Raw genomic sequence first — 24,938 nt, 5'->3', positions numbered from 1 at the left:
AAACAACCAATCTCCTAGCAAAGACAATTAAGTATGACAGTAAGTCAATAACTGTTATTACAGAATCATAGAAACCTTTTTGAACAAAATATCAAAATGTGAAGCTATTCTTTCTTGACATATCATCCATCTAGGTCTGTAGGCTTATGAAAGTGGTGTTTCCATCTTACTAACCCTTCACTAAAGAATTCGGTGCTCTTTCATTTATACCACATCAAAACAGCAGCCTTGGCATCCTTGAGAGACTCAAATTATATTCCTTTGAAATGTTCTTTGAGTTTGGGAAACAAAAAGAAGTCTGAAGGGGCAAGATCAGGGCTGTAGTGTAGACAGGGCAAGGTTTCTTAATGAAAGGACAACCCTTGCTACCTTGGAAGAATTAGCAGGTGCATTGTCATAGTGGGAAAAAAAATTCCTCAGGGCAAATTTTCTGGTCTTTTTTCTCATCAATGCTGTTTTCAATTTTCTTAAAATTTCTTCCTAATGAGCCCCTGTGATCATCGTGTGTCCCTTGAAAAAATTTACCAAGATTACCTCTTTGAAATCTTCGACAAAGAGTCACCACAGTCTTCTGAGCTGACCTCTCTGCCTGGAATGGAACTGGCCCAGAAGATTTCTCAGAAGTCACTATTTTGATTGACACACCCCCACACACACACACAAATTATCCTAATGAGACTAAGACAAGTGTTTGACTGACAGAACTTCTTTGCAGTCATCCACTGATCACAGAGACATGTTTAAACATGTTTTGTATGGAATAAACCTGTTCATGTATGAACTGGAACCCTAGCAGTAATAATTTTTTTATCTACTTTCATATGTGCAAAGTGCTAAAAGTGTGGAAATTATTAGTCTTACTTGTGAAGTCTGTATCCAAGTCTTTCCCATGAGCATTTGTTTGTCCTGTCTTTGAAGTACAGTCTTTCTCTTGTGCTCTTTCTCGTCCATCTGGGTTTAAGGAAGGGACAATCACAATTCTAGTCCTGTCAATCAACTAAAACAGAAATAGGAATCAATATTAGCTCACTGTGGTATCAACAGGTACCCCTTCCCTCCCATGCCACAAATAGAAAATCTTTATTGTTTTAATCGCAAATGTAAAAGGCAGAGCTAAAAGAAAAAATTCTCTCTTGCGCTCCAAATTCCCAGAAACCTCCAGATGACTTAGAATAGGAATGGGCAAAGTACTGGCTACAACTCAGGTAACAGCCTGCTGCCATGTATAAAGTTTCATTAGCACAAAGCCATGCTCATTTATTCACATCTGATGACTTTCCTGCTACAACGGTAAAGTTGAGCAATTGTAACACAACGTTTGCTCAACAAGCCTAAAATATATACTATCTGGCCCTTTTCGAGTAAATTTGCTTATCACTGAGCTGCTAATCAAGAAGTTACCTGTTTGAAACTACCAGCTACTCCATGGGAAAAAGATGAGGCTTTCTGCTCCCGTAAAGATTTACAGCCTCAGAAACCCTGTACAGGGTCACTATGAGTTGGAACCAACTCCACAGCACATGCTCACCACCATCACCACCACCTTTGAGCAGTAACAATGACAACACTGAGGTTTCCATATTACAAACTCGACTACATAATCTGAAAAATAGCGATGTTTGTCTGGAAACAATGAGACAGAAGAGCTGAAATTAGCATATCCAAACTATCAGTAATAAAAACTGAGGTGGTATATTTGCCTTTTCTACAATAGTTTGTCCTTCTGATGTATTAATACCTACATATGTGGCATGAACTAGTTTCTGATATGTTAATCCTATATTTTTTGTAATAGTAAGTAAGTAAGAGTGGCTTAGTCTAGAAAAATAGTCTATAAATTGAAAACATTTGACACCCTTTAGTTTGATGGTTCTTAAGTCACTCCTTGTTGGATTTATTTCTAAAGTATACATGCTTTGTTGTTAAATGCCATCGAGTCAGTCGACTCATAGCAACCCTGTGTAGCATTTATGAGGAGCGGCTGGTGAGTTTAAATGGCCAAGATTGCAGTTCAAACCAACCTTGTGGTCCAGTGTATCACACCAGGACTCTAATATATGAATTAGAGATACCGAATCAGAATTTCTAATGATATGAATCTGGGAATGCGAATTTTCACTAAAACTTTCCAGATAATTTGAACCTTCAGTTCAAAACAAATGGCAATTTTTAGTGATCTGACCTTAGAAGTAACTGTTCAACAAGCCCAATTAGACCAGTGACGCAAATTCTGATAAATTAGTTTAGAGAGAGATCCCCAGTATAAATTTTGTGTAGAGCATACAGACTCTTTTGGTTGGGATCAGTTCTGGTAAGTTGCATTTCTAGCAAAACATTAAGAATACTGATATCTCTGGGGATGGGGCTCAGGTATCACCTTTTTTAAAACTTCTCAGGTGTCTGGGTGGTTCTAATGTATAGCCAGAGCTGATAAACCATTTCCTTGACATTTCTTCCACAAAAATAAGATAAAAAAATGTCTTTGAGAAGTTCCTTGCAATTCCTAAGAATAATTCAGTAGAATCTTCTTTGCTGAAGATAGTAAAATAAGTTTTGATGAAGTCTGATTTAAGTTCATTTTACCTAATCGACACATCAATTCTTTCCAAGTTTCTTTTGTGTGGGAGGGGGGCTGGGGGGCTAGTATGGTGTAACAAAACAGCATGGGTTTTCAAGGGAGATACATTTGCATTTAAATCCCAGTTTTACCACTTCCCAGCTGTAGGAAATCTTTGTTGTTGTTAGGTGCCATCGAGTCAGTACTGACCCATAGCGACCTTATGCACAGCAGAATGAAACACTGACCGATCCTGGGCCAACCTCACTACTGTTGCCACGCTTGAGTCCATCAATGCTGCCACTTGGCCAATCCATCTCGTTGGGAGTCTTCCTCTTTTTCTCTGACCCTTCACGTTACCAAACATGATATCCTCCAGCGACTGGTCCCTCCTGACAATATGTCTGAAGTATGAGAGACAAAGTTTGGCCATCCTGGCCTCCAAGGAGCACTCTGGCTGGACTTCTTCCAAAATGGATCTATTGATTCTTTTGGCAGCCCATGGCACTTTCAGTATTATCCTCCAACACCACACTCAAAAGCATCAGTTCTTCTACGGTCTTCCTAATTCACTGTCCAGCTTTCGCATGCATATGAGGTTATTGAAAATACCATGGCTTGGGTCAGGTTCACCTTAGTCCTCAAGCTGACATCTTTGCTCTTCAACACTTTAAAAAGGTCTTGTGCAACAGATTTGCCTAATGCAATACGTCATTTGATTTCTTGACTGCTGCTTTCTTGAGTGTTGATAGTTGATCCAAGAAGAATGAAGGCCTTGACAACTTCAATCTTTTCTCCCTTAATAAGAATGTTGTTTATTGGTCCAGTGGTGAGGATTTTTGTTTTCTTAACATTGAGATGTAATCCATACTGAAGGCTGTGCTCTTTGATCTTCATCAGTAAATGTTTTAAGTCCTCTTCACTTTCAGAAAGCAAGGTTGTATCAGTTGCATATCGCAGGTTGTTAATGAGTCTTCCTCCAATCCTGATGCCAAGTTTTTCTTCATAGAACCCAGCTTCTCGTATTATTTGCTCAGCATACAGGTTGAATAAGTATGGTGAAAGATTACAACCTTGTCGCACACCTTTTTTAATTTTAAACCATTCAGTGTTCCCATGTTCTGTTTCTTGGTCCAGGTAAAGATTCCTCATGAGCATAATTATGTGTTCCAGAATATTCATACTTTGCAATGTTGTCCATAGTTTGTCATGATCCACACAATCGAAAGCCTTTGCCTAGTCAATAAAGCACAGGCAAACATCTTTCTGATATTCTCTGTTTTCAGCCAAGATCCCTCGAACATCAGCAATGATATCCCTCATTCCAAGGCCTCTTCTGAATCTGGCTTGAACCTCTGGAAGTTCTCTGTCAATGTATGATTGCAGCCATTTCTGTATTACTTTTAGCAAAACTTTACTCGCATGAGATATCAAAGGGATTATCCGATGATTTCTGCATTCAGTTGGGTCACCTCTCTTTGGAATGGGCACAAATATGGATTTCTTCCAATCAGTTAGCCATATAGCTGTCTTCCAAATTTCTCAGTAGAGATGTGTGAGTGCTTCCTGTACCGCCTCACTTTCTTGAAAGATTTCAATTTTTATTCCATCATTCCTGGTGCCTTGTTCTTTGCCAATTCCTTCAATGCATCTTGGACTTCCTCCTTCAGTATCATTGGCTCTTAGTCATATGGTACCTCTTGAAATGGTTGAACATCAACCATTTCCTTTTGGTACAGAGACTCTGTATTCCTTCCCCCTTCTCTTGATGCTTTCTGCATCATTCAATAATTTGCCTAGAGAATCTTTCAATAATGGAAGTAGATGCTTTTAGAGCTGAGGATTAATGATAGATATAAATTACCCATCAACAAATATAAATTCTCTTTTTCTTTTCTAAGTTCAATAGAGACAGTGCCAATTAAGAGTGTATCCTAGAAGAATGCACACTGTTTCCTTCTTTTCTGAGACACGAGACTAAATTGCACAATCAGATTAAGCCTCTAGATTAAAGTTAGTTCTTTTCTGCCGTCATGGATGGCTACAGTAACAATGCCATATTCCTTTGTTTAAAATTTCTTAGCAGCCAAGATGTCCAATATTTATTTATTACATGAGAAGAAAAACCTATTTGTTTTCCATGACAGTTTTTAGATACGTTCTCTTATATTAAATACTAGCCATATTTAATATTGGCAACCAAATATACAGAAAGGATTAGAGGACTGAATGTAAATCTTCAGTATTATTTTTCCCTCTAAATTTAGAATATAGAGAAACAAAATGCACCAGCATTCCACAGGAAAACGCTGAGGTAGTCCACTTCTGTAAAGATTTACAGCTCAGAACCCCTACGGAGCAATTCTCCTCTGTCGTACATGGATGCTATGAGCTGGAATCAACTTGACAGCAGTGAGTTATATGAAGATAGTCTCTTTCTAAAGGGTAAAGTTTTTAAAGCACTGAAAGTGCCTCTGTGTAAAACCTAACATGTAATTAAGAATTTTAAAAGGTACCTGGATATCAACAAATCACTGAGATTTTTCCTTTTAAAGAGTGTCAAAATAGGCTATTTTCTTACTTGGGTAACAGCTGGATTCTTTTTGTAGTTCAGGCAAAGGAATTCTGCCAGAGCCAAAAGCAGTTCAGTTCCAACGGGAGCATTCCCATGGATACCAGCAACAAAACGAATCTTAGGTTCTTCAGGTTCAGATACATTGGGCTTATTGGAGATTTCAAGAGACCAAATGTGACGATACTCAGCACTCTGTCCCAAACTTTCAAATCCAGAAGAAAAAAGTCATACATTATGTTTTTAAATTAAAAAGAAAACATGAAAAGTTTTAAAGTCTTTAAAGAATTAATCATTAAATCAGAAAATCTCAAGAAAATGCGTTTTCCTTGATCAAAACCAGTAGAATAGAAGTAAGGTATTATCAGACTTAGGCAAGACAGTGATTTAATTCAGCATTTGCCAATTCAATTCATACTATCTTTGCAATATTTGCCCTATCTTCTATAATTTTTACTATTATCTAATTAAAATAGTTCTTATAAGTTAACTCACCTAAATTTACAGAAATATTTAAATAGTCATGTAAGTACAGAACTTCATTTTTAAAATCTTGAGTAATTTATGAAAATAAGACACTAAATTTTACTATAAATGTATCACAGTAAAACTAATAACTAATACAATGAAAACAAAGCAGTGATCCAACTTTCTGCCTGCCAAGAACACTGAGCATAAGCCTGCTTTCTTTGTTATAAAGGGACTTTTAAAACAGGTAAATAGAAAACATATATATATACATATATATATATATTAGCATTAAATTGAGGAGGATCAATACAATTTTAAAAATTAGTACTTTTTCATTATGTTAATCAGTGATAGTTGATGCCTATTGGTACCATCTAAAGTTATCTTGTGTACCACCATGAATAAGTGTTCCATATTTTGGGGAGATAACTAAAAAAGCTCATCTTGAATTAGAATGCTTTAAAAATAAAACTTAAATGAATTAAGTAACTGAACAACAAAATAAGTCCCATTTTTTTTACTTGTTTTACAATTCAAAAACTATAAGCTACATAGGGAACTGGGATGTAGGATATTCAAACTGGAACTGGGTAGAAGTACTCAAGCATCAATTGAAATAGAGAACTATAAACTCTCATCAAAAAGTGAAAGCAAAGACCCATACAATAGGCAAACAGTGGGGATCAACAAATCATGGAAATACTTCTGGTTAAGCACTCAGCTGCTAACTGAAAGGTTAGTGGTTTGAACCTATCAGCCACTCTGCAACAGAAAGATGTAGAGTCTGCTTCTGAAAAGATCATGGCCTTGGAAACTCCATGGGACAGTTCTACTCTGCCTAATAGAGTCTGTGTGAGTCAGAATCAACTCAAAGGTAATGGGTTTCAAAAATACCTATACAAGGGTACTGATAGCGCAGTGGTTAAGAATCGGGCTGCGAACCTTAAGGTCAGCAGTTCAAAACTACCAGCTGTTTCACGGGAGAAGGATGAGGCTTTCTGCTCCTGTAAAGATTTACAGCCTCGGAAACCCTATACAGGGTCACTATGAGTCAGAACAGACTCCACGGCACATAACAACAACAACATACAAATACCAGAGAAGCCCCAGAGACTGAGGGTAAAGGCTATCTCAGTCATCAGTTTTACATATGCCAGAAGTGTAGATTTTCTTGGGACCCTAAATCAGTCCCAAAAGCTGCATGGAACAGAGACGGTGAATAGACTGCTAATTGTGTGTTAGTGAGTCAATTCTGACTTGCAGAGACATATAAGACAGAGTAGAACTGCCTGATAGGATATTCTAGGCTGTTTGAGGAGCAGACTGCCAGCTCTTTTCTCCTGTGGAGCCAGGAGTGAGTTCAAACCACCGCTTTTTCAGTTATGATTACTCCACTGAGCCAGCAGAGTTACTTGTGAATAGACTGAGGCACAGGAAGTGACAGCAACTATGCTTCACTTTCTAACTGGAAAAAAAGATCATCACACGTGACCCTGGGCAAGTGAGCTCATACTTTTTTCTAAGTCTTCCCTTACCCCCAGCAAAGCAAAACAAATCATACATACAGCCAGAACACGACTCTACAGCTCAGAAATGGAAAAGGTTTGAAATCATTCTAAGTAGTCAGTAAGAAAAATTAACTTTATACTTTCTGAGCGATATATTGTTAATCTACCAAGTCATTTTCTCCAATATACCTCATAAAAGGTTCTGAGATTCATTGTTAGAAAAGTCTCCAAGGAAGTAACTGTTGCAAAATAAGTAAACGCCAATTTTCTATACGTGCAACTTCCAAATATTTCTACAATAATCATTCAACGTGGCTAAGCTGAATGTATTCTCTTAAGAGAAAGAAAGAAAAGGTGTGTGTACAGTAAAGCAGTAAGAAAATGATCCTCACCTAGTAAGATTTGTAATCTGTGGATAGTTCATTACAAGTCCTCTCAGAAACTCTGATAAGTCTTTGTATGAATGGTATCGATAGAGAGCCAGATTTGAAGAAGAACGTAACATGAGGTCTTCCAAACCATTCTCAGCTGAAAGGTCTTTGATTAAGGTTTCAAACTGTTTAGTAGTTGGATCACTGGCATCCTCAGTGTTGGTGCTATCCCCCTTTCCTTTTTTTGATTCACTGTTTGCATCTGCTGAAGACCGAACAAGTGTAAAGTTGACCTGAGTAGCATCTTCAGTCTGTACAGTCACATTCTTGGTCACTGGGTTATAGCTGCAATAAAGAGACAGATCAAAGCTGCACTTCTTCAACTGGAGAACCCAAGCCCTGGGAAAACAGGCATGGGGAAGGTATGGGAGTGCTTCAGATAAACATGGTGTATCTGTCTAAAAGGTCATAAATAAAGAAAATATTATAAAATATGAATGAATTTTTATGATTATATTTATGATTTCAAAGTAAATTTTGTGCTTGCAGAGGATAGTCTCATGTCTTTTGTAATCTGGATAAAAAAATTTGAGATGTAATTTAGGATTGGTCTTGCAAAATTCTATCATGCAATCTCCATCATAATTTTTATCATCAAGGCCATATTCAATGTAAAAAAAACCAAAAATCTTTACAACTGGACCAATAGATAACATCAAGATAAATGAGGAAAGATTGAAGTTGTCAAAGACTTCATTTTGTTTGGATTAACCATCAACACTTACGGAAGCAGCAGTCAAGAAATCAAATGAAATATTGCATTAGGCAAATCTACTGTACAAAACATCTTTAAAGTGTTCAAGAACAAAGGTGTCTGTTTGAGGACTAAGGTGCACCAAACCATGGTATTTTCAATAACCTCAAATGCATGTGAAAGTTGGACAATGAATAAAGGAAGATGGCAGAAGAATTGATGCATTTGAGTTATGGTGTTGGAGGATAATATTACAAGTACCATGGACTGCCTGAAGAACAAACAAATCTGTGTTGGAAAAAGTATAACCAGAATACCCTTAGAAGCCAGGATGGCCAGACTTCATCTCTCAGACTTTGGACGTATTATCAATTGGTTAACAGTCCCTGGAGAAGGACATCATGCTTGGTAAAGTGGAGGGTCAATGAAAAAGAGGAAGACCCCCAACGAGATGGATTGGCACAGTGATTGATGGCAGCCATGGGCTCAATCATAGCAACAATCATGAGATTGGCACAGGACCAGGCAGTGTTTCATTCTGTTGTATATAAGGTTACCAACTCGAAAGCACCTAACAACAGCTTAGGATATTCTCTACCAAGCACATCCTTCTTGCTCTATTTCTCAGATAACTTGCTGCTTTAGTTTATTCAATACTTTGTCCAAAGTGAAGAAAAATAGGAAAGATCTTACTACTCATTAGTGCAAGGTTTTAACTCATGCATCCTGGACCAGTGTTGCTAAGTGTTGTTGAATCGGTTCCAACTCACAGCAACACTGTATAGTGTTTCCAAGGAGTGGCTAGTGGGTTTGAACTGCTGGTCTTGCAGTTAGCAGTCCAGTGCATTTCCTACAGCAACACACCAGAATTCCTAAATTTTTTTTTAAGTAACAGTAACTATAAATGCTTTTATGTATTTAATCTTACTTCAATGGCTGTCCAACTAACTCTTCAGAAACAAAATAGTAAGTTTCACACTAAGCAATCAAGTGGTTCTAACCGTAAGCTGCAAAGAAGGGGGAAAGAAACTTTTGTTCAGGAAAATTCATATATTTTAATTTTATAATTATTTAAATATACTTCTTTTTCAAGAACTATATCTTTGTGGGAAAAAAACCTGTAGAAAATTTAAGGCAGTCTTATTTAGACAATTGGCAACAAAAAGTAAATTTCACTGAAGCAATAAGGGAAATGAGCAACAGTATAGCTGAGTGTGAAAGAGCTTTAAAATGGTACAAATGTTAGGAAGTGGTAGTTATTGGATAACATAGCTAGAAGTGTGCAGTAGGGCAGGAATATTACTGTTCCAACTAACAGGTACTTCACAGAATTTTTCCAATAGTGACAGATATCATTTGCTATGGCTTTTCCACCTGGACAAGGGGCAGGTGATCAGGAAAGGAGAAAGAAAGTAAAAGAGGTCACAGATTGTTAACATCTACTAGTCAGTGTACTCACTTTGTGCCACCAGACCAGGGTCAAATGTGTAACAAGCTCTAACCTTCCTAGCATTAAACTCAAGGTTGCTTAGCTGTCTTTCTAATAATCTTCCAGAATGGAGCTATGTTTGTCTTATTCCCACTCAATTTCAATGCATTCGGTCACTTACCCTCGAGCAGATGCTGTGATTTTATAAGTTCCTGGAACCAAGAGACGCCAGTAATCTCCATTTTTGTAAGTAGTTACTGGGTGATTAATTTCAGCAACACTAATGGTGGCATTTAATATACCCCTGCCATCTGTGGCATCTAGGACAAATCCTCTGATGCCCTGATGAACCTAGACAGAACAGAAGGACACCAGATTTCAATGGTAAACATCATTACCCACTCACGTTGCCAGCTTAGGTGACAAAAGATTCCTAAAACTATAAATGCACGGAACAAACTAGAATTTAGGTATTCAGAATAAAGATAAATGTACACATTTATTAAACAAAATGGAAGTCTGTGTTTTCATACACTAGGTTTGCCTTTAGTGTAGGAGGTTATGAGTTGGGCTTCTAACCAGAACGTCAGCAGTTTGAATCTACCAGATGCCCTACAGAAGAGAGATGAGGAATTCTGCTCCTGTAAAGATTTACAGCCTCAGAAATCCTATACAGGGTCACTATGAGTCTGAACTAACTCCACGGCACATAACCACTAGCGGCCACCAGGTTTGTCTTTATCATGAGGAATAAAAAGAACACTGTTTAAATTTTAGCATATTCTGAGAAATTCAAAATATGGAATATTGTACAGGTAAAAGGACGTGACCTCTTCAAAAAAGGGAAAGTCATTAAAAACAACTACAACAAAACAAACAGGAAAAACTATGTTTGACTTGCAAGAGATATAAAAATCAAATACAATGTATGAATCTTGATTAGATCCTGGTTCTAAAATATACTTTAAAAAAGACATTTTGAGGATCAAACCCACTGCCATCAAACCGATTCCATCTCATAGGAGTTCTGTAGGACAAAGTAGAACTGTTCCGTAGGGTTTCCAAGGCTATAAATCTTTATGGAAACATACTGCCACAACCTTCTCCTGTGGGAGTAGCTAGTGAGTTTAAGCCATCAACCCTACGGTTCATAGTCAAGCACTTTAATCACCAGAGATACTTATTTTGGGGACAAGTGGGAGAAATTTGAATACAAGTTAGGTATTAGGTAATACTAGGGATTTCTGTTAATGTTCTTAGGTGAGATAATTGTTGTTGTTAAGTGCCGCTGAGTCGGTTCCAACTCATAGCGACCCTGTATAGGGTTTCCAAGGAGCAGTTGGTGAGTTTGAACTGCTGACCTTGTGGTTCAAACTGACTTTGCTGTACACAGTATTAGGTTAAATAGGAAGATACCCAAATTTTTAGAAGATGCATGCTGAAATCTTTAGGAGTAAAATATAATATCTACAATTTGGGTGGTGGGTGTGCCATAAAGTCAGTTCCTACTCATAGCAGCCCTGCATAGGGTTTCTGAGGCTGTAATCTTTACAGGAGCAGAAAGCCTCATCTTTCACCTGTGGAGCAACTAGTAGTTTTGTACTGCTGTCCTTGAGGTTAGCAGCCCAACTTGTTACCACTATGTTACCAGAGTATTTAGTTCTGAAAAAAATTGAGTATATAAGTAACACAGGTCTATAATTTAAATGTTAAGCAAATACAGCAAAATTTTAACAACTGTTCATTCTAAATGTAAGAATAAAAGTGTCTCAAATTGTACCAGTCCTATAACTTTTCTGTATATCTAAAATTTTTCAAACATTTTTAAAATTAGTATACACTCACAGGGTTTAATATTATATTATTAAGAAAAATACATAAAGCAGAAAAATACTAGCATAAAGTATTAGATTATTCTAATTAACCATTAGCATATGAGGGGGCTTCCAAATGTTCATGGAAAACTGGAATGAAAAGATGAAACTTCTTAAATATTCCCTTGTATTTCTTATAGTCTTCATCTACTGACTACAATGTATATCTAAACAAAAGGAAATGAGTCATTTCACAGTAAATCACTGGAAAAGGAGAAAGAAGGAAAACATTTACCCAATCCAACCTAGAGATCACCTTTCAACCAAACAATAGGCAGGCCTATACAGTGACCACCACCACCCAGGGGGAAAGCACTCCTTAAAACAATCAACCAAAGTTGGCCCAAAACCAAAGCTCAGAAGGCAGGAAGAAGCAGGAATGAAGGCCAAATGCAAACAGGGAGCACTGGGAGGAAGCGGGACGAGTGCTATTATATTGTGGGGATTGCAATTAATATAAAAAAATAAAACACATATAAATTGTGTAATGGAAAACGAATTTACTCTCTAAACTTTCACCTTAACTGCAATAAAAAGAAACAATAAACATTTACTCCATAGTCCATGTATTACTTGACAATTTATCTTATCCTTTAATAAAGACAGAATCAAATTCTATCAACAATCATTAAGAGCACATCTTTACTACTTGTTGAATAATTTTCTTCAACAATTCCCTATTCATAAAAATAAATCCAACTCAATTCATGAATTTTCTAGATAAATGCAATAAAACATGAATATTTCAACATGGACTTGAAAGGATGTGTTCTAAAATTTCTGCATGAAAACTACATGTACACACAAAAATCTTATTCTTGAGAGAAATTCCATAGTTCATTCCTGAAGAGTCACCTGTTTCATAAACTGGATGAGTGATCTTCGATTCTGTTCCCAAAGTTTTGGCAGATCTTTCTCAAATGGATATTTCACACAACCTAATTCAATAGTCACTTCAAAGCAATTTGTGTGCAGGTAGTTCCAGTCTTGCATACCACCTAAAGATTAAAAAATTAAAGTCACTCACTCTGAAGAAGTTCAAAATAGCTCAGATTCCAAAAGGGAAGCAGCATTCTTAGTAAAAAGCAAGACTGACCTTTCATCAACATTTGGTCAAAAAATGATAGTGCATTCCTATGAGATGCTTGTGATACAGGTAAAACACCTTTACTTTCACTTTCTACAAGCACATCTAAGGTTCTTTGTCACAACCAGAAGTAAAATATAACACTTCTACCAAGTTTCAGTGTATTACTTTCGCTCAAAGTGCACAAAATTAAAAATAGCTGAAAAAATGATTTTGAATGCTTTTAACTAAATATCTTTAAAATAATCTAACATATTATCAAAAGATTCATTGTTTCCCAGCATTATAAGATCCATGATAGTAATAATTTAGGTGAAAAAAAACTCTAAGGCCTTGATATCAAATAATCTTTACCTGGGACATTGTACCATTTAGCTCCATTTGTTATTCCATGGGGAAAGTATTCAGTAGGGTAAATATTCTTGCATGGTCTACCCTGAAACATCTGAAAATTTTCCTGAAAAACAAAAATGAAACTTTACAATGAATAGCCTCTAGTGATATGGTCATTCATTTAATTGGTTTTTTTTGTCCCCCTTCAAAATCTGCTAAAGACCAAATCTGGCATGATCTCCAGGAAATACTGCTTAGTGAAAAAAGCAGGCTGTTGATCAACATAAGATAGCATGCTAGTTTTTGTGTAAGGAGGAGGAAGGAAAAACATTTTATTTCTTTTTGCTTATATCTGCATTAAAAAAAAAACACAACAACACTAAAAGGACATAGGAAAATAACAATAGTAGGTACAAATACAGTGTGTGTGGAGTGGACATACATAGATGAGTCCATGGGATGCAGTGAGATCTCTTAAGTACAGCTTTCTATGATGTAAGTTTATGTAAATTTATGATCTATTTTTTAAAAAATCAAGGTTAAGTATGATCTGTGGCGTCATGAATTATCTAAGGTCTTTTAGCCTTAGTCTTTACAACTCCCACCAAATGACTCTTCTTGATGGGACTGAGTAATAGTAGGTGGGAAAGGATACTGATACGATGACATGATTCAGCTATGAAAGTTGGCAGAGTTCCTGCAATTGTAAAACTTGAAACTGTAACACGGGTATAAAATGAGCCATCCCAGAAGCAGGAAGGAGGCGTCTTACTACCATCAAGAGGAAAAAGCAATAGTGTAGCACATCCTTTGGACTTCAAGATCCCTGCTCCTTGAACCTCCTTGACCCAGGGGCTGAAGTTGTAACAATGGAGGAGTGGCAGAGGAGTAGCAGCAGCAGAATCAAGAGTCAGAACATAAAATAAAGCAGTGGGATTCCCAGTCCATGGACCCACAGGAAACCTGAGTGATTGAGCAGACAGCTTGCTTACAAAGTAGGATGCCTCCATGCATTCAATTGAGGGAGCCAGATTTGTTGACACATGGAACTAGAGTTGAATGCCTTCAGTCTGAGGCTTATGGTGGGAATGATGTGTCCTATATGCATTTACAAACAGCCTTAAAAGAGCTTTGTAAGGTAGACATTTTGTAGTAAAAGGAGGGGAGTGATTGACTTTGCAGTCTAGGAGTGGACCATCAAAGGAGACGAGTGGAGAGTGGGACCCTACCCAGAGAAGCAGTGATGCCAGAGATGGAGGCAGAGACAATGACGTGGAGAGATGGAGAGGCTGGGGACTCTAGACCCAAAGAGGGAGAGGGGCTGTGTGCTGATGACCGGGGGGCAGGCTTGCAGGGTATACCCTTTGGATGGTTGATGATGCATGGAGAGGATTGTAACCATGGCAATGAAACAATATACAATAGGATAAATGTAAAGCTAATGTTCTTCCATGTACACTATCACATAAAAAGAAAAGAAAAAAAAAAGAGCTACGTAACATTACTGGAACAGGGCAGAGGCCAAGAACTAGAGAGAAGTCTGCCTGCAGGCATGGCTGGGAAGAGACTGTCCTGACTAAATGAACTGTATCCTGAACATTTCTGGTTCTGAATTGTAACCTCTGAACTTGCGTAATGAGAGTTCTGGTGTGACACTGCAGGTTAGTGCACTAGACTGTAAGGTCGGTTTGAACTGCAAAGTTGGCAGTTCAAGCTCAGTAGCCCCTCCTCGGAAACCCTATACAGGGCCACTATAAGTCAGAAGCAACTCAACAGCATTTAACAACTTCCCTAATAAACCCCATAACTGTTATGATAGTGTCTGAGCTCTGTGAGGTCAATGCAATTAATTATTGGCCCAGTTGAGTCAAGTGTGCTGTGGGAGGACAGCTGGTACTCACTTTCTGAATGACCTATAAAACACTTGAAATTACAGGAGTCCTAATGTGTCACTGTGCACTGAACCGCAAGGTCAGTTTGAACCACAAAGTTGGCAGTTTAAATCCACCAGTTACTCTTTGGAAACCCTATACAGGGTTGCTGTGAGGCGGTACCAATTCAATAACACTAACAACAACAACAACCTGTATTCTGCTTGCATGCTGTATAACAATGATCTTATTTTAAAGACTATAACCTTCAAAATGGATTACACCTCAATTTAAAAATAAAAATTCTCATAACTGGACCAACAAATAACATCATGATAAATGAGAAAAGATTATTAAAGTTGTCAAAGACTTTATTTTACTTGGATCCACAATCAGCACTGATGGAAACAACCATCAAGAAATCTAGCAATGTACTGCATTAGGCAAATCTGCTGCACCTCTTTAAACTATGTAAGAGCCAACAGTTTAAGGACTAAAGTGTGCCTGACTTAAGACATGGTATTTTCAATAACCTCATAGGCATGAGAAAGTTGAACAATGAATAAGGAAGGCCGTAGAAGAATTGATGCATTTGAGTTATGGTGTATTCCATAAATACTGAAAGCACCATGGACTGCCAGAAGAACAAAACAAATCTGTGTTGGAAGAAATACAGCCAGAATGCTCCTTGGAAGTCAGGATGACGAGACTTCATCTCTCATACTTCACACCTATTATCAGGAGGGATCAGTCCCTGGAAAAGGTAAAGTGGAGGGTCAGCCAAAAAGGGGAAGAACCCCAAAGAGATGGATTGGCACAGTGGAGCAGCAATGGGTTCAAGCGCTAACAATTGTGAGGATGGTGTAGTACCGATTGTGTTCACTATGTTCACTCAGGATCACTATGAGTTGGAACCAACTCGACGACACCTAACAATAACAATTACAATAACGTTCTGTCTTTTAAACTATCCAGTTTGTAGTATTTTACTACAGCAGCCCAAGAACTAATATATGTAGTATGTTCAAAAGTGATGGAGGAATCCAGAACAGAAGCCCTAAGGCTACCCTAAAGGAATCATGGGAAGCTGAAGTGAGGAGGGCAGACTTCTTTCTGATCTTTGTAGTACAAGTTCAGGCACTTTTTTTTTTTTTAAACAGAAGAATTAATTGTATAGCATCTTATGCTTAAACACAACTTTACCTTGGAATAAGAAAGTGCAATTTGTTGAAACACAGCATCATCTGGTGATTTGCTATATGTTGCAAGCCCTTGTTCATCATCATCATAAGGGTAGTTCACAACTAAAGAACCTGAAAAGGAAGAGGTAACAAGTCATGTTAGCTGTTTCATTAACATAAAATAAGTTTTTCACAAGACTGCCAGAGAAAGAAACCAGTAAGATTTGTCAAGACAAATTCCTTCAAGTTAATTTCTTCAACAGAAAACAAAAGTGGATAAGTAAGAAAATAAATCGCTACACATTGATTCTAAAGAGTACCTTAACTAGAAAGGGCCTGGGAATTTAGCTGAATTTTTAGGAGTAATTTACATGTCAGAGATAAAAGCAGAAATATACAGATCTAATTCAAACAATTTTACTTTTATAATAATTAGGATCAGAAAAATGAGTAGAATGTGATACCTTTTCAGCAAAACTCACACGTTTTTAAGACCAGGGAATTTTAAAATAAGAAGAGACTTTTGAAGTCCAACTAATCTATCCTCCTCATTTTGCAGATATGGAATCTAAAATACAGAGAAGTTAAAGAGCTTATAGATAGCATAGCCAGCCCTGGAACCTACATTGTAAAAGGACTACAGGCCAGTTGGTTGTTTTATGCTACATGAATTTCATCTCAATAAAAAAATAGAATTAAAATTCGCAAAAAGGAATCTTGCTTTTCCCTATAATCTTTCAAAAGTCTTTAAAATTGTTGAGTTGGCAGCAAAGAAGTCCTCTGAAATATCTTTGCTAAGATTTCTAAACCCATTTATAGATTTTAAGATGACAAAATATATCCTGGAAAGAAATCTGTCTACGATTGAGAGTACCTACCCACCACCGGAGTCCTGGTGTGGCACTGGACTGCACAGTTGGTTTGAGCCATAGGGTTGGCAGTTCAAACCCACCAGCTGCTCCTTGGAAACCCTATATACAGTGTTTTTATGAGTTGGAACTGACTTGATGGCACTTAACAACAACAATCTACCACTGTATCAAGGCCTTGATATCACACCTGTAAATTTGTAAACTATTTTCATTAGAATTAAGTTTTCAGATTTAATCAATGTGACATGTGACTTATTCTCTATTTTTTAAGCTCACAGTGAAAACTATTTCCCATCAAATATGATACAAAGTAATAAAATATAAAAAAGAAGTTTTTAAAGTATTTTGCCAATGAGGCTATATAACTTTATGATATGTATTTAGCTCTTTAAACACAGTCCATGATTATCCCATAGGAATACCTTTTTTGTATCACTGGCAAGTTTTAAATCGACTTTGAAAGAATCTCATTCACTTCTTTTAAATATCCAGAGATGTGTACTGTCATTCTCAAGTAGTGGACTAATCTACATGCCATCAAATCTTAACTATTATACTTCTTTTTGACATCCTAAAGATAACATTTCAACAAATGTCAACACTAAATTTCTTCCCATCGGCCCAGGTGCTAGCAACCTATACTATTTTTAAACTTTTTAGATTCTTACAAAAATGCTACTATGAACATTCATGTACAAGTTTTTGTGTGGACACGTTTTCATTTCTCTTGGGCAATAATACCTTTACATTTATTAACATGAGTTGGACATTATGTTTTTGAATCTTGACCTTTCATTCTATTCAACTGATTCATTCCTGCTGAGTTATATGGAGGTGTACAATTTCAGTCATTACATAAGAATGAGGTCACTGTGCTGCAGTTAAGGATATAGCAAGCAGAAGAGAAGAAAATGGCAAAATACAAACTTACATAAAGGAGTTTATTAAATTTTAGGGGAAAAATATGACTAAACATTTGGATCTGTTATCATATTATCAAGTTCCCCAGGTAAAGAATAATACAAAGCACTTGAAGAACTACCAGAAAGAGGGGAAGACAGAGAAGGAGAGAAAGAGGGAGGAAAAAAGTCCGGGAACTGACCTAAAAAAGACTTATTGTTGTCTGCCACCAAAGCAATACAGGCTACTAATTTGAAGAAAGCCTTGGACTCCTGGTGTGGCGCTGTGGGTTAATGCGCCAGACTGCAAAGCCGTTTGAACTGCAAGGTTGGCGGTTCAAGCTCACCAACTGCTCCTGGAAACCGTATACACTATGGGTCAGAGCGGACTCGATGACACTTCACAACAACAACAAGAAGACTATAAAGACCTAAAATTCTAACAGGAATTTTCAAATGCTTTCAAGAGGAACTAATTATGTAATAAAAAGTTGCCATACCTCCATGAAGATTTGCTGACAGTACGAATGGATACGCCTTCATCCAGCTCATCACAGCAATAGTTTCTGGCTGGGTAGGATCTGTGATCTGAACGAACTGGTCTGGGAAATTTCGGTTCAGGTCAAAGTTGTTGCTGTTGTTTCTGCCAACTACACTTATTGAATCTCCTATATGATAACAGGATTCAAATTTAAGCCATGTTTCACTTATAATTTCATTCAATGTATATTACTTCAGCTATTCTAACTCAAAGATAAGAGTAAACACATCAGGTTTCACCATCATCTATCACACTATTATTAAAATAAACATCAATCTCCTCTAGGTCTTTTCAACAGAGAAGTAAAAACTTTATACAGCAATTTCTGCCCTCTGTTCTACTTTGAGGGAAAGTAAAATCAATTTCTATAAATTAAAGCACTGTTCAGTTGTCGGTAGTCCACATACAATGACATGATCACAATGTTGAGTAGGCATGACTGATCTACTGTACTAGCATACCAGTCTCTAAGACTCTGTAAAGAAACAGATCAAAGAAAGAGAAGAAAACTGGGGTAGGCTTACATTAAAGTGCCCACAAAAAAGTCAAGTTAGCCAAAAACATAATTGGAAGTTTAACAAGATGGAAGAGAAAGGGTTCAACTTGAGCTTAAATGTGCACGTTCCACTTTAATATGGGTTGGGAGCCCTATTATTGTCTCAATGAAAAAAAATCTAGAGAATAAAGAAAACATTACTGAAGGGTGGCAATTAGTACTGGTAAGGAATGTGAGAGTAGTCCTTAGGGAAAAAACTTAAATAACATAGATAAGGGTTAACCTAAACCTATTTGTTAAAGTCCTATATGGAATCCAGGTGTATTCTGAAGTCAAGAATAAGCACTTGACTTCAAGGTCAGCAGTTCAAATCCACCAGTTGTTCCTTGGAAACACTACACAGGGTCGCTATTAGTCAGAACAACTTGATGGCACTAAACAACAACAACAACGTTTGTTGAAAGAGAACTTCTTAGTATTAATGGCCAGTTGACCCTCCCATTAGCCAAGTCATTATAGGTGATAAACCAACTAGTTGCATATTGTGAATTTCACTTCAATAATTTCACCTGAGTTGGGAAAAAATGGATTCTCACTCTCTTGATGTTCTGCATAAGGTGGCTTGTGTAAGCACGATACTTTCCCTGTACATTTGCAGGAGCTTCTAAAAGTTCATAGAAAAATGGAATGGTAAGATAATGGAATTTTCCCATGAACTTTTTGAAGCCCCCTTGTACTATATTGCCAAGGGAGATGGGCTTGTCTAGAGGAGCCAGAGGACTAGAAAGACAATAATTTAACAGGGCTAAAATATACTCATACATGGGAAGTAGAATTGAGAGTCAAAACAGAATCACTAATTTCAGAAGATATTTGTTTTGATTTTCATTTATAAGGTTCTCAGTAATATACTTGGCAAGAACTCATGTAAAAATCTTACACTGCTTTTAGTAAATAAGAGCCATTATCAGAGTGGAAAATGCCATTAAAAATAAACTTGGTCCTATAACCATTGAATGGACTGGCCTATTTATAGGAACACAAGAGCTACAATGAATTATAAATTAGAAGAAGAAATCCCAAGAAATAACCAATTCAAATTCTTTTCCACGCCCCCCAAAATAATCCTACCATATGTTAATCAAAACATCAAACATTTAAAAAAAAAAGCTAAATCTTTACCTTCCTGGGCCTTTTCATATCCATCAGGATTCATGGATGGCATAAGGTGAATTCTAGTGCTCCGAACCAAATCTGTTACTTCAGGGTCTGTTCCAAAGTTCTTACAAAGGTACTCGATGAGGTTCAAGAGCAGTTCTCTTCCAACCACTTCATTTCCATGCATATTTCCAATGTATTTAAATTCTGGTTCACCTGAAGGTAAAATAATTACATGGAAGACTTCTTCCTTATCATTGACTCTCTATATTTTTTTCATCAATGTATATAGAAATTCTGAGCTGAAAATTTAATGAAACATGTATTTTGTAAAAGGAAGCAGGAAGAACTTCACAAATATGTTATAAAGTAGTTTTCTTACTATGTTTCTTACTATGTGTTTGAGAAGCAGGCTCAAGGTATACAAATATACATACACCATATGATATGAAAATTAAAATATTAGCAGAAGAGAATCTAATCTACATAATAAATATTATCAAATGGTTTTTCTTCTCTTCTGGCAAAAAGTTGGTTGCATTTTCTTTGTTCCAGGTGACCTTCCAGGGTAAATAAGAGTGACATAGTATGTAAGTGTGAGAGGTATTATGGAAACTCTTTGTAAAACTAAACCAATTACCTGGTTCATGAACACCTGGATAATCAGATATCTCCATCACATAAAGTTCTCTTGATTCTACTGATTTTCCCAGTGAATAAAGCCGAGTGATATTAGGGTATTCATTGGCAAACCTTCTCAAGAAGATTTCCATATCAGGGAAATGGTGATGGTGGAAGTCCTTTGGTTGAATTGGCTGATTTGAGGGTGGTGTTCCAGGAGGAATATTATGTGTAGCAACTGTGCTAGCAGTTGCTACAGCCTCAGTTGTGTCTGGGATTACTGAAGTCACAGTTGGCCGAAGGGAAAAATTCACCTCTGTAGCTGGTCCTTCTTTCACAGTTACATTATTAAAAGTCAGTGGCATATACCTGAGGAAATATTCAACAAGGCAGATGCCTTGGAGTTACATTAAGACACACAATGCTTTAACAGTATAAAAAGCATGGAAGCTTCTCACACTCTTGCACTTATTGGTCTATCAAAACTCAAACTAAATATAGATGTGCAAATTTAAACGAGTTTCAGGATATTATCTCAGAAAATCCCTGATTAAGTTTCTGAAGAGCTAGTTCTCTTATTATCTTCCCAGATACAAAAACTTTACATTCCAAGGAAAGAATATATCGAGAGATAAAGGTAAATCACTGCACTGTACTCAAAGAAGGAATAAATTATCATACTGACATTCCCACTATTGTCCCAAATAGGAGAGAGTTCAGAATTAACTTAAAGGTTATTAATTAAGTCCTTATCAAAGCGAGCTTCCATAAAGTTTAATATATGAATATTAATCATATATTAAATCACTCATTTCATATATTAAAAAGGTGATGATAAGAAAACACTTACAACTGTCTTTTACAGAGCCCTGAGCTTCCCTAAGGAGTTCTGCTGATGCTGTGGGTTAGGTACTGAGCTAACCACAAGTTCAGTGGCTCAAACCCACCAGCCACTCCAAGAGAGAAAGATGAGGCTGTCCACAAAAAGATTTACAGTCTCGGAGACCCTATATAAGGTCACTATAAGTCAAAATTAACTCAGGAGCAATGGGTTTGGTTTCATTTTGGTGTTTCTTGTACATATTCAGCTAGCCTTAAAGTAATGCTTTATACAACTATTTTTTCAAGTTTTAAAAACTGTTCTTCCAAAGAGAGTCAGGATACGTATTGCGTGTTTCACTGTCTTCATGAGCAACTGCCTCCTTAGCGATGAGACCAGAAGAACTAGATGGTGCCCAGCTACCATTACTGAATGTTTGATAAAAGATTCTACAGAAGATTCCTCATGAAAAGGGAGAACAGAACGTCAAGTTCTCATGGACTCCAAACTTTCTGGAGCCATGTGGGATGCATGAATCTATGAAACTGTTGCCCTGAGATCATCTTTAAAACTTAAATAAAAAATATTTCCTAGGTATTATTAGCTAAAGTAATAAAAATGCATACATTGAACATTATAGTCTTTTAAGAACACTCTACATGGGGTCAAAGTGATGACAACAATTTGAAATACTAGATAGGAATCTTAGGGAGCAGTGAGTTTAAGTTAATTAAGGGGGAACAACCCAGAAAAGTACAACACAAAGAAGGTAATCAACATCACCGAATTGTAGTATGTGTAGAGACAGTTGAATTGGTTGGTGTATGTTTGCTATGTATATCATCAACAAAACAAATTAAAAACAAAAACCCATAAAATAACTTGTCCTATCCCCAGTGATATGTATTGTTATTATGTAACAAAGACTCCACATTATGAAAGGGAGAAAAATCAGAAAATAAGAAGGAAAAAAGCCATATACAGTGAGTAACATTTCTTTGTCTATATTTCCACCTTAGAAATACAAAATAGGTAATAGTGTAAGTTCTTACCCAGTTAAAACTGCTGTAAGGTTATATGTTCCAGGAACAAGTAATCTGTGGAAATCACCAAATCTGCCTGTTGTGATATTATGATTAATACCAGCCACTGAGATGGTTGCATTCTCTAAGCCAGATCCAGATACTGAGTCTTTAACAAATCCTTTAACGCCAATATGGACCTAATAAATCAAAAAAAAAAAAAAAAGAAGAAGAAAAGTTGACTGCTCAAAGACAACCAATCTGGAAGGCAAGAAGGTATAACCTCTCTGAACTGATACTACAATTTCTCAACAAATAAAGCTACTCCTCTACCTCCTTAAAATACTTTTCAGTGCTTCCAAGTTAAATCGAATATAAACACAGAGATTAAGCCTTTACCAACATAAATCATATGTGTCTGAAATCTAGACTAGTAGACTATTGAAATTTCTTTTTTTGAAATTCTACTTTTGAAATTCTCTTTGGATAATAATCTCTGTAATATCTAATAGTTGCATTAGCCTAGCTGGTATTTAAACCTGAATGCCCATGGTTCATACAGTAGTAAAGGTCCTCTACTCAAAATATGACCAAATGATATTTTGAGAACTGGGGGATATAAATTTGGTTAATTATTTCAGTATATAAAAGTGTTCTAAGACAAGCAAAGGGAACCCTATAGAGCAAGAAAACTGGGGGCACTGTGGGGAAGGACAACACATAGGAGAAGCAGAGATAGACTCTATTCATTATAGTAATCTCTAGAGACAACCTACAAGCTTAACTAATAAAAACAGATCAATAAAATAAAGAGTATAGATTGCGACTCATATGCAAATGAATTTCCCCTTATTTAATCAATTATTTCCATACCCCAAGCTTTCAGTCAGCTACTTTTACCTTTTCAATCAATGTGATCAAAGACTCACGATTGTTCTCCCACTCTTGTCGAAGCTGCGAAGCAGGTGGGTACTTGCAACAAGACAGTTCTAAAGTGATCTCAAAGCAGTTGGCCCAAACATAATTGTAATCCTGCATGCCACCTTAACATGAAGAAAAAAATAATTTTACTTTCAGAAGGAAAATAATTATTCTACTCTCCAAAAGACTGAAGAAATCAAATCAGTTATCTCTGCATGTATACATTTTGTTTTCATCTGAAGTTGGAGAAAATCCTTGAATTATAGAAAAGACTGAAAAGGAAGATTACAGAAACATACCCATACATTCTGGTAGCGTAGTGGTTACGAATCGAGCTGCGAACCGCAAGGTCAACAGTTCGAAACTACCAGCTGATACACGGGAGAAAGATGAGGCTTTCTGCTCCTGTAAAGATTTACAGCCTCGGAAAACCTGTATAGGGTCGCTAGGGGTCGGAATAGATTCGACAGCACTTAACAAGAACAACAAGAAGCAAAAGTTTGCTTAAGATAATTAACTTGTCCTGGTGTGGCGCTGTAGGTTAATGCGCCAGACCGCTTAGTCATTTGAACCGCAAGGTCAGTGGTCCAAGCTCACCAGCTGTTCCTTGGAAACCCTATACAGGGTCACTATGGGTCAGAATCACCTCGGACGGCACTTAACAACAGCAATGCAAATAACACAACTTTGCATGCTGACTTGAAACACTTATTGATGAAGATCAAAGACAACTTTCAGTATCAAGTATAATTCAATGTAAAGAAAACAAAAATGACTACAACTGGACCAATAAAAATCATCATGCTAAGTGGAGAGTGGTGGCTCCATACAATAAGCACTAAACTGCGAATCACAATGACAAGTTGCTTCACAGGAGAAAGATGAGGTTTCTGCTCCAGCAAAGATGCTGTTATGTGCCGCTGAGTTGGTATAGACTCATACAGTAACCTTATGCACAACAGAAAGAAATACTGCCAGGTCCTGCTCTAACCTCACAATTGTTGCTATGCTTGAGTCCATTGTTGCTCCTGCTGTGCCAATCCATCTCACTGGGGTTCTTCCTCTTTTCCTCTGACCCTCCACTTTACCAAGCATGATATACTTCTCTAGGGACTGTTCCCTCCTATTAATATGTCTGAAGCATGAGAGATGGAGTCTGGTCATCCTGGTTTCTAAGGAGCATTCTGGCTGTACTTCTTCCAACACAGATTTGTTTGTTTTTCTGGGAGTCCACGGTATTTTAATATTTTCCTACAACACCATAACTCAAATGTATCACCCTACACAGGGTCACTATGAATCAGAACCAACTCGACAGCCCTTAACAACAGCAAATGGAGAAAAGATTAATTTTGTGAAGGATTTCATTTTACTTTGATCCACAATCAACACTCATGAAATTAACAGTCAAGTAGCAAAAGACCTGTTTTAAAGTGTTAAAGAATAAATATGTCACACTTTGAGGACTAAGGTGCACCTGATCCAAGTTATAATACTTTCAACAGGCTTATATGCATGTGAATGCTGGACATGAACAAGAAAGTCCATAAAAGAATTGATGCATACGAATTCTGGTGTTA

At 36.9% G+C, this 24,938-nt stretch overlaps 1 protein-coding gene across 1 annotated transcript in view; it reads right to left on the bottom strand.

The window, feature by feature from the left end:
- CPD (carboxypeptidase D) overlaps window positions 1-24,938 on the bottom strand; it is a 73,765-nt gene that overhangs the window by 12,427 nt on the left and 36,400 nt on the right. The window contains exons 3-14 of the mRNA XM_006863201.1: window positions 23,338-23,480; window positions 22,468-22,637; window positions 20,615-20,964; window positions 19,999-20,190; window positions 18,280-18,447; window positions 16,031-16,140; window positions 12,978-13,080; window positions 12,392-12,534; window positions 9,844-10,013; window positions 7,501-7,824; window positions 5,139-5,334; window positions 862-997 (exon numbers count right to left, since the gene is read on the bottom strand). Coding sequence (XP_006863263.1) covers window positions 862-997; window positions 5,139-5,334; window positions 7,501-7,824; window positions 9,844-10,013; window positions 12,392-12,534; window positions 12,978-13,080; window positions 16,031-16,140; window positions 18,280-18,447; window positions 19,999-20,190; window positions 20,615-20,964; window positions 22,468-22,637; window positions 23,338-23,480 — 2,205 coding nt within the window. The remainder of the gene's footprint in view (window positions 1-861; window positions 998-5,138; window positions 5,335-7,500; window positions 7,825-9,843; window positions 10,014-12,391; window positions 12,535-12,977; window positions 13,081-16,030; window positions 16,141-18,279; window positions 18,448-19,998; window positions 20,191-20,614; window positions 20,965-22,467; window positions 22,638-23,337; window positions 23,481-24,938) is intronic.

The sequence above is a fragment of the Chrysochloris asiatica genome, unplaced genomic scaffold (assembly GCF_000296735.1).
Source record: "Chrysochloris asiatica unplaced genomic scaffold, ChrAsi1.0 scaffold00054, whole genome shotgun sequence".
Lineage (NCBI taxonomy): Eukaryota > Metazoa > Chordata > Mammalia > Afrosoricida > Chrysochloridae > Chrysochloris > Chrysochloris asiatica.
The sequence above is the reverse complement of the archived record's forward strand: the minus strand, read 5'-3'. Positions and strand labels throughout refer to the sequence as shown.